Source organism: Lipotes vexillifer, unplaced genomic scaffold (genome assembly GCF_000442215.2).
Source record: "Lipotes vexillifer unplaced genomic scaffold, Lipotes_vexillifer_v1.1 scaffold1429, whole genome shotgun sequence".
Classification (NCBI taxonomy): Eukaryota; Metazoa; Chordata; class Mammalia; order Artiodactyla; family Lipotidae; genus Lipotes; species Lipotes vexillifer.
Window position 1 is genome coordinate 665,929 of NW_006787152.1, and position 11,327 is coordinate 677,255.

Here is an 11,327-nt window from a genome sequence, read left to right on the forward strand (position 1 = left end):
GGGTGGGATAGGGAGGGTGGGAGGGAGGGAGACAAAGAGGGAAGAGATATGGGAACATATATATATGTATAACTGACTCACTCTGTTATAAAGCAGAAACTAACACACCATTGTAAAGCAATTATACCCCAATAAAGATGTTAAAAAATAAATAAATAAATAAATAAATAAATAAATAATAATTAAAAAAAAAAAAAAAAGAAATTCATGCAGTGTGCTTTTTGGTTCATCAAAAACCTTAAATGCAACACTTGAAACATGAATGGTCAATCTTTAAATAAACATCAAAGATAACTCAATATACTGCAAAATTTTGCTGATCAGTCTCCATTAAAACATGCGACTATGGAATAAGAACAGCATTAATGAGAAGAAGCTACAACTTTACACTTGAAACATGAATGGTCAATCTTTAAATAAACATCAAAGATAACTCAATATACTGCAAAATTTTGCTGATCAGTCTCCATTAAAACATGCGACTATGGAATAAGAACAGCATTAATGAGAAGAAGCTACAACTTCGAACTAAATCCCATAGAAGGATGGGAGAGAATGTGATAGCTTATCAGCCATCATCTTTCATCGTGCTGTAAAGAATCTACAAATGTCATGCCTTTGGTCACAATTTCCTGCCAAATTATTTGACTCTGTAAATTCACTACATATGAAGCTTTATACTTTTCAAAACATGATTTATATTATTTTGAAAACCAGGAATTTTAGACCTCAAGGAATATTATTGTTCATCCAAACTAATCTCTTCTTTTCACACATGAAGAAATCGAGGATCATTTAAATGTCTTTCCCATCTAATCTTCACAACAACCTTGTATTATTAGGTTAAGATTCCATTTAAGTGACTTGCTTGGGGTCATATTGTCAGTTGCAAAACTGGGCTCAAAAAAGTGGTTTCTTCACTTCTAATTCCAGTGCTTTTCACTACACCATGATAGTATCAGTCACACGTTTCCATGGTACCTCAAAAATGTCTTCAATATCCCTGGATGCTGGATGTTGCTGAGGAAGGCTGCTAAAGCTGCTCAGGCTGGCTTAATGTTTTTAGGTTAAGAGCGTTCAAATAGTGTAATATTAATACCTTATCTTCCTTCACCCCAATCAGATACTAGGTATGAATGTTTCTACTAAAATAATTTGGGATACCCTTTAAAATAAATGAAGAATTAGCAAAACCAGGGCTAGGAATCACATGTAGTCTTTGCATCAAGACCAAAGTTAGGCAGAAAAATCAATGAATTTGCCTGAAGTATCAAGTACAATAGCCATGTTAGCCTCACTTACATGCTATAGTGTTAAAGGAAAAGCATTTTTTGCCTTATTCATTAAAAAAATATATGAATTATCCATCATCATTTAAGAACTTTAAGAAATAAACAGAGAAGCACAAAGGAAACTACATTCGTTATATATAATTGTCAGAACCTACAGGTAACAAAATGTATGGTTATTGATAAGGGTCCCTTTTGCATTAGAAAAGTTGAGTATGTTAAGCCTTAGTGTACTAGATATAAATAAATCCAAACCAAATTGATTATACGTTAGAAACACACAAAAAGTAGGAACTGGAAAGACAGTTGTGTCAGGGTTATCCTCTAATAATATCCGTATTTCCTGCCAGATAAGTCCCAGTACTTTAGAAAAAGAACATACCTAACCACTATAGTAATACAGAAAACACTGCTAACACTTTCCAACCATCTAAATGCTATGAATTAGCACAGTTCTATAACAAACACATTTCTGAAAAAACAAAGCAAAATATGAAAAGATAAGATATGAACAAATCACTAACATGGAAGACTTTAAATCCCAAACAATATAAGGTGCTAATATTCACTGCAAATGTATTTAAGAAAATTGGGCAAACATAAGAATACAGTTAAGCAAAAAACAAAAACAAAATCTGATCAATATCTGTTTCTTTTGGAAGATGAGTTTCACAGAGGTGTGTATATATATATATATATGTATATATATATATTTTAAGATAGCAGCATGAGTGATGAAAGGAAAATGAAATTCATCTAGATGAAAAAGATAAAGAACAAAATGCTAACGAGCAAGAAAATCTACTGGATAGTGAATAAATGGCTTTATAGATTGGCTAATTTGAATAGTTTGGAGACAATGGGGAAAGATGAAAAGTTTATCAACAGATTATACTAAAAAATTAAGTGTACTTTTAAAAATGACAAAATTCAGGGAGGCAAACAAAACAAATTAAAATGGTAAATGCTGCCATTTCTCAATTATTTAAGAAGTAAATAAATAAATGACTTGTTATCTTCTCTTTAGAGAAAAATGTAGTCAGTAAGTATAACTTCCTTAGAGTAATATGATTAAGGCTTAGGGATAAAAATGGTTTTATCAATTCACTTTAAATATAACAGATCTGAGAGCTATAGCCAGGAAAAACAAGGTATTCAACTAAGCTTCATGGGCAAATATAGTAGAAATTCATTACCTGAAAGCTCAATGATTTCATACATATAGCAGAATAAGTATAAACACAAGTGAAGAATTGGTATTTAGCTTATTATGTGAGGCAAATTGGTTTTTAAAAAAAATTGAATCTCATTGACTGTGTCATCAAATCTGAAGAGGAATAAGGCTTTGTTTAATCCCCCCCATACCTTTGTCTCCTCCCATGCAAATAAGCTATTTTGACAGTCAGCCAAAGTATAAACTATGCTGACAGCTTACACAGGACAGCTGAGCATACCACTGTGACATAAAATCAAATAAGAGAAACTATTATCTTAAGAGCTGTGAATTGTCAGCAACTGGTTCAACTAAAACAGTCTGGAGAAAGGACAAAATTATGCTCATGACATAATTACGTGCACTGACAACAGCAGACCATTAATTAACGTACCTGATACATTCTACAAGAAGAGCCAGAGAAACTGGTCAGATATACTGCAAATGGATAGTTACAAAAGTCTCTCTAATGCATTTCCAGCAGAACCTCTATTGAACATTTACTGACCCATGATACTATATAAACTTGAAAAGAATAACATTTCTTTCAAAATACTGAAATAATTCAGAGCAGTCCAAATCACTGATGTTTTATTGTTTCTATCGCTTACCAATTAATGTGTGGAAACCGTCACAAGATTCTAACTATTCTATTAACCTTAAAAGAAAAAAAAAAAAGGCAAAATTTAATGATGGCTTTTATTTTGGCAAAGAGGAGACAAATGAGGAATATAGAATAATGGTGACCAGAACCAGCATACACTGGTTATTATTCATCTGGAATAATGAAAATATATTAAGTTCCTATTAGACACTGTACTAATAATCACATATATTACCTTGCTTTTTAATCCTAGCAACACCATCAAGGTACTATTATCTTGGTATTATATACCAAAGTACTGTTAGTACTACAATTATCTTCATTTTATAGTCTGGAATATGAGACCAGACTAGAATAAAAGACTATAAAGCTAGTAAAAGGGAAAGGCTAGTACTGAATTCAGGTTTACATGGTTCCAGAATCTAGGCCCTGAGCCATACGGTATTACTGCACCCCAGGTATTTTTACCATCAAAATGAGTTAGCATAGAAGAAATACATATATTCCACTAGATGAAGTGGGATCCCATTTTAACAGCTCATTGGAATATGGATTCGGATAGTTCACAAGCTGTGTCACATCTCCAGTAATACTTCAATTTCATACAATACCCAGGGATAATTATCTCTTTGGAAGGTAGTAAGACTAATAAACAACTAACTCAGACTCAAAGTGCACAAAATGTCTAAATGTACATTTCTCCATACTGCTTCCTATAAGATTCTTTAGTGGTAAATTTTCACTGATATACAGTTCATCAGAATCATCACCAGACAGGATATCAGTTTCATTTGAATTTACAACTAAAGACTCTTAACTGGCAAAAAGCTACACATGGCGTTTCCTTTTATAGATGATATTAAATTTTGTTTTTAGATGAATGAAAGCAGCCTCCAATCTAATTTTCTATGAAGATGAACTGTTTCATTTGGCCAGACAACAGCTTTTCTCTCATAGGATATTTGGCTAATAAAGACTTTTCATAATTTATAATAAAGTCTTCTAACAATATTATTGTTAGAGCACACACTTAAAATATGAATGAACTTTACTAAGCTCAAGTTATGTTGAGAACCTATGTGCTGTTGAAAGTAACCAAAGGACATTGTAAGGTAGGGCTCTCATGTATCAGCAGAGAAGTCATGGGTTGAATCCCAGGTTACAATTTAGCACCTTTAGCTAAATAAAGCCTAAAGACCTTTTAAACTAAAAATTACTGCAGAATTTTAGCTCTATTTGCATATCCTCAGTAAGCAGAAAGACTCAAGTTGAACCTATCTGAGCTTAACATTTTTATTTCTTTTAAATGTGCTACATTTTCTACTTTAATATTTATCCTTCCATAATATATTTATAAATTTGTGGGATGAAATGATGACAAACTTTTGAAAAAGATTTAGTAATCAAATTAGTCTCATTTCAGTTACTGGATTAAAAAATAATTTAAAAATTCATTGTACACTTTTTTGACAAAGAGAAAACTGGAACCTCCCCTAAGTGGAATGAACCATCACCTCCAGAAAAAGACACAATTTCAAAGTCTTATTCACACAGTTATTTTTATGTAATTCTGGAAGGTTCTAAGTGGGATGAGTTAGTCCACTGGTCCAGAATAAAGTTAGTGGGACTTACTACTAAATGTTCAAAAGTATATGCTTTCAAAAATGATGTGCCAGGGGCTTCCCTGGTGGCGCAGTGGTTGAGAGTCCGCCTGCCGATGCAGGGGATACGGGTTCGTGCCCCGGTCTGGGAGGATCCCACATGCCGTGGAGCGGCTGGGCCCGTGAGCCATGGCCGTTGAGCCTGCTCGTCCGGAGCCTGTGCTCCACAATGGGAGAGGCCACAGCAGTGAGAGGCCCACAAAAAGGAAAAAAAAAAAAAAAAAAAAAAAAAAAAAAAAAAAAATGATGTGCCAAAGACTCTCCAAGAGAGTTCTATTAAGCTAATGAGGTATGAGAATTGTATCCAAGTTGGACAGGTAATCTTTTCATGGCATCTGCTTTATCTGAGATGCTAACTCTAATTTGCTTTGATAACAGAATTTGGCTCTCTTCAGTTTTCTCATCCCATTCAGAAGTATGCTTCTGGAGAGGAAGAGTTAAAAATGAAGAGTGAAACCCAGTGGGCCTTTATCTCCTAGTTCTTGTCCACTTACTCAAAATTTCAGATGAAGCCAGGAAGAATGTTCAGCACTACTCTGGTGATCTGACTGCCTATGATAAGCCCGTTTTTTCCCAGATCAGTTGTAATTCTCTTCCGTAAGTAAAGGGAAAGACCACATCAGCTGAAGGTAGTTATCTTCCAATTGCTATTAAGGCAGCGTTTTAAGCTAATTATAAACATTTGTAATTTCTGAAAGAAAAGAAATATACAACAAACGAAAACAGCTTCCCTTCTACAACTTATATAATGGCATCTATGATATCTTTGCAAGAGATGTAAGAGATTCAAAGAAAACACAGAAAAAATTTTTAAATGTCTGAAATGGTTGAAAAATATTACCCCCATGGGACAGCCCAGCTGTCAATATCCGTACACAATGAAAAACACAAAGATTATACATACATGTACATACACAAATGAATTTTGAGAAGATTTATTTAAGGGGTAAATTAAAAAAAAAAAGGCAGAGTCAAAAGGTAAAAATATGTTCAATCAAAAAGAAAAAGCTTCTACATCAACTATAAAAACATAGAGGGCTTCCCTGGTGGTGCAGTGGTTCAGAATCTGCCTGCCAATGCAGGGGACATGGGTTCAAGCCCTGGTCTGGGAAGATCCCACATGCCGCGGAGCAACTGGGCCCGTGAGCCACAATTACTGAGCCTGCGCGTCTGGAGAGTGTGCTCCGCAACAACAGAGGCCGCGATAGTGAGAGGCCTGCGCACCGCGATGAAGAGTGGCCCCCACTTGCCACAACTAGAGAAAGCCCATGCACAGAAACGAAGACCCAACACAGCCATAAATAAATAAATAAATACATTAAAAACAAACAAACAAACAAAAACATAGAAAGGTCCTGCTGGTGATAATGTATTCCAGAAGTAAAGACCAGGTTTCCCACACTGGGGACCGAATGGGTCACATTTTTACTCTTTAGAAGTTAATAGTAATTCTATTTATAAAAATTTACAATAATAAAAAATATATAACAAATTTATACATTTGAATCATAATTACACGAATAAAAATTAAAAAATGAAATACACCGTAATAAATGGTGGGGAGACAGGGTAAGTTTTTTCCTTTCCATTCCTATTTTTCTTTACTGAGCATATATTACTTTAACAATGTAGAAAATAATCTATTTTAATTTTTGAAAAATTTCACATCTTTTGTAAAATACTAAAACTGTAGATTGAGAATCAATGTTAGTCCAGTGATCCGCAAGAGAGATTTACCTTTTTCCATGGAGTGCGAGTCTCTAAATTTTTTAATTCAAAGAAACTCCAAGTTTTACTGAATACATTCAAAGAATCTTTGTAGACATAATATAGTTAACAAGCTATTCATAGATAATAATTTACAGTATAAAAACATAGCATTCCCAATTAAGAATTCTATATACTATCCTGATTATCTGTTTATAAAAACACAATGACTATATTTTGAACGCTTAAATAATTAAGGATCTCTAAGAAATAGCATAATGCAAATTCAGTAGATATCTTTGTTACCATTTCACTGCGTAGGATATGTATATGCAATAAAGATGGTTACATTAAAAACCAATTTTACAAAATTATTAAATGTTTATTTTAAAGCTGATATTTGGAGGTACACTATTCCTATATACATATTGGTTGATACGAAATAATTGTTAAATAAATTTATCATACTGATTGAGAGATAATTACAGACATGAAAATAGGTCTACCACATTAAAACAAACCAAGCCATAAACTCCTACATATGACCATCGTAAATTATTCTAATTAGCTCCCTAACACGGCCTGTGTTATTTGAAATCATGTGTTTCATTCTTCTTTGATTCAGGCCTTTCTGTAAGGTTTTGCATAGTATGGTTTGTACTCACTGCACTTCATAAACTTGAATATTCATCTACTGAAATTAAAGATTACATTAACAATCTAAACATTTTTAATTGATCTCCATTTATTTCAAAGGTATAGGGATAGGATAATAAATAAAACTGACATTCTCTTTACATATCCATCATAATTATTATTTGACTTAAATGAATAATTTGTGTATCTTATTTAGACCCTATAGGACCTATAATATTTTGGACTACTACAATAAATTACAAATATGCAAGGAAACCTATAAAAGAAAAAACTGTGGCTTGAAGATACAGTAGAAAAGTACTCAGTTAACAGTTGGATTGTTGTTTCTGGTCCTCCTCCCATCACTATAGGAAAAGTATCATGCAAAATTTCACCATGGGACTTAAATCAGACCAACTACTATAGGAGCTGTCACAACATTCTATAGTGTATATGACCCTGGGACGTAAAATACAGCAGCACATACTTCATGTTGAACTCTGATGTCCTACTCACAGATCTAAAATGGCTCCATCTGTTAATTTTCATAACATGACCTTAAAGTCAACACTCAACACTGCATCAATGATATGTGTTTTGAATAATTTCAAAAGGTAAAACTTATAAAATTCTGATTATTTTAAAAATAGAAGCAAATTGAAATTTATTCCAACTTCCTTTTCAATAAGGAATATTGAAAGTCAGTAATATTACTCTGGATTTACTTTGCTATATCTATACCAATGTGAGCATCAATTAATTTCATTTATAGGCTCTTAAAAACAGATTATTTATCCATGATGATAGGTGTTCACAATTTTAGGATTTTTATAAACTCTTCTTCCTGCCAGTTTTCACTATGTTATTCAAGTGTCAAGTAGACAAAAAGGAAAATAGAGAATGAGTGATTATTCCCTTAGAAAAGAAGAGAGAAGAACTCTCTATCCCTTTATCCCTTTTTCTATACATAGGCAATGACCACATAGAAATGTGGAATATAAATAAAGTTAAAGGATATGGAAAGGTGTGGTATTACATAGTCAATCTTTCAAATTCAGCTTTCTCACTAGACTTTATTAGATGGATACTCCCATTTTTAAAGTTCTAATTAATTACAGGGCCACTAATAAACAAACAAAAGAACGGTTCATCTCATTTAAAGTCCCAAAATTGAACTAATTTTCTATATATTTGATGAGGAGTAAGAAGATATTTTTGTCCAAGTCCTATTTCTCCATCAAGAAAACATAGAGCAATCCTCAGGCTTAAATTTTTCTCAAATAAAATTAACATAATAAATACATCTTTTAAACTGAAAAAATAATTAATACCTGTCAGCAGAGAAGCTTGAAAAGATTATTTCACTGGGGCAGGAAAACAGAAACAGAAAGAACAAGGCCAATTATACTGTTAAAAGAATGTACGCCACTTCTAAGGGCTAAAAACTTAAGGATGAATCCCTAAGGTCACATGAACAAAGTTTACTAGTTACTAGAATATTATTTTAAATCTTTTTACTGTTTACGAGATTTTAAATAAATGTAATTCTACCTCCAATTTTCTTTTCATTAAAATGGTAAGGCACTGCTAAAATATCCAGAACTTTTCCCGGATAAATTCATAAGGACCTTTGTGAAATCTATACCGTAGAATTAAGTGTCACAGACCAACCACAGGAAACTCAGTAAATTTCTTGCAAACAAGCAGTTAGCATTTTCTCCTTTAGAAAGGCTGCATGCTTAGCATAGTTGGAATCAAGAAGTCAATGAAATTACCAAACCCTTCCTTTCTCAGGCATACACAATACATAACAATAGACTATGTTCTTTCCAGCTTCCAGTAATAAAAGCAGACTTTGCTTGATTTTGACCAAGGGTGAGAGAGCAGTGGATGCAAGACAAAGACAAATTGTCTCTGATACCAGCAGTGACTATTTTAACGGTCACTGTTTCAATTTATTTACTTACTCCAAAAAGATAAGAATACTATATTTTGATGAAAACAGTAATTAAATTCTTTGACATTCACATATTTCTTAGTCCTAGCATACACAACCTGGATTTCTACTTAATTGGAATCAATGCTACTAGGCAGGTAGAAATTTCAAGAGCAAAATTTTTTAGCTTCTTTTTTTGTAAGCTCAATACTAAAAATCTGAAACAGTCATTTTCTAAGAAATAGAGAATAATGCTTTATAGAGATAAAATCTTGATAAACCTAAGAATTAGAAGAGACTCAAGTCATTGGCTGAATAAATTAAACCAAAAGCTGAACAATTAAGGCAATTATCTACTACAGTCTAATATAAGCTCATTATAAGCAAAATGCTTAACATAAATTAAGGTAAATGTTCCTTTGATGATCCAAATGCAGAGCAGTCATAAGGGTTTAAACATACTATTAACAGTCATTAACTTTTTCAAGTTTTTTTTTTTAAGTACATCTGATATACTAGAAAAATAGAACAAAAAGTTTCATCTAAGTTTGAAATTTTAAAAAAAGCCTTCAGTATGCAAAACATAAAACAGACTTGCTTATACATCTTTCAGAAACATAGACATTTTCCCAATATTATCTAGAAGAAATACATATAATTATGCTTACTATAACAATTCTTCTGTCCTGAATTAATTCATAACACTTTATAATAAGGATATAGCACACGGATATGTAAGCTAATAAGTAAATATAATGATTGTAAAACCAACTTTGTTCACTGTTTCACAAAATGTATACATAATAAAATGAAATAAAAGAACCAAAGAACATTTTTCTTCATTCTCAGACTATAAATTGTTTCACTAACCTTTATGACAAATCATGAATGTTTCTTATAATAGTAGTTCAACCTATATGATTTTGGAATAGAACAACAAATTCGTATTGCTTCAAGTTATATAAGTTTATTATTATTAAAAGAAATTTGACAAAGATGCTTTTAAAATGCTAAATATATATAAAATATTGACTGGCTATTACTATTCCTTTTTTTTCTTTCTTTTTTTTTTCACTCAATTACATTATATTACAGCCCAGAAAATTTACAGAGAACATTAATAACAGCATTTTGCTAACAAATAAACAGATAATTTAAAATGAAACTAGTGAACATTAAAAAAAACTGTCTAATTTTAAATCTTAAAGACAAACTGTTATTACAAAGCTATAAAACACATAAAGCAAATGCTATAATATATGGTATGCCCTACTTTGGCTATAAAATACATTTTTCCATGCTTAAATAATGCATAAATTTTTGTTTTTGAAAATACACAGAAAAACATTTAAAAAGGAAAACGTACTTTTAACTCCATATGGGCATTATGGTAGTAGTCATACAAAACATGTTAATGAAACATTCCATAAAATGACAAAGAACATATGAATTTGAACATTTCAGATCTGACTAATCATCATCATCATCATTATCATCATCACTACTTCTACTGTGAGTCATAATCCACTCCCTGTAGACCTGAATTTTCTGTAAGCATGGTAAAGAAAAAAAGAAGCACAAATGTTAGTTAAGTATGGCAAATTGCTTGGAAAACATGTAAAATTATGAAATGTTCAAGAAGTCAATAATTTTGAAGAAGACTTCAGCTCTAAGTGGGGCAGTAATTATGGATATAATTTCTTAACCTAATAAGACTTAACTAAACTCCACTGGTTGGTACACTTAATGTATAGAATTGCTTGATGATACCAGTAAATTATTTTGTGACTATGTTCGAATTATTCTATTTCTCTAGTAGGCAGCTTTAATGGACTACTAGGAAGCACTATAATTATGTGCCACTTTCTAGATAGAAAGGTACACAATAAAAGAGTGTATCTCATATTTAATTATCATATATAGGCATATATAATTTAGTGAACACAGAGCACCCTTTTTAGAAAATTAGAAACCAAAAGGACGAACATTTGAAAGTATTAAATATTTTCTAAGGGCATTATTATTAAATCAGATTAAATCTAGGCAGATGAGATTTGAAATACTGTTTATATGTCATCTACTTCTTTGCCACAGCACTGGTATTTGTATATTTCAAAGTGTTTGCTAATAGTAAAGTTTTGATTCAAAAAAAGCACCATTACCACTAAAGCAACAACCCAATTCTTACACCTGTAAGAGAGTAATGCCAAACACAAACATCCTAAGGCATCTGGTGAATTCCTATAGGTATTCCGACTAATACTGTATTTAATACTCCTGC

At 32.0% G+C, this 11,327-nt stretch overlaps 1 protein-coding gene across 2 annotated transcripts in view; it reads right to left on the reverse strand.

The window, feature by feature from the left end:
- VPS13A (vacuolar protein sorting 13 homolog A) overlaps positions 1-11,327 on the reverse strand; it is a 153,277-nt gene that overhangs the window by 17,032 nt on the left and 124,918 nt on the right. Inside the window, exon 46 of one of the 2 annotated variants that reach the window (XM_007459888.1) lies at positions 10,004-10,594. The exons of the other annotated variant lie outside the window; for it this stretch is intronic. Within the exon in view, the coding sequence (XP_007459950.1) occupies positions 10,517-10,594 (78 nt within the window). The 3' untranslated portion in view covers positions 10,004-10,516. Of the gene's footprint in view, positions 1-10,003; positions 10,595-11,327 lie in introns of those variants that run through there. 2 annotated transcript variants of the gene reach the window in all.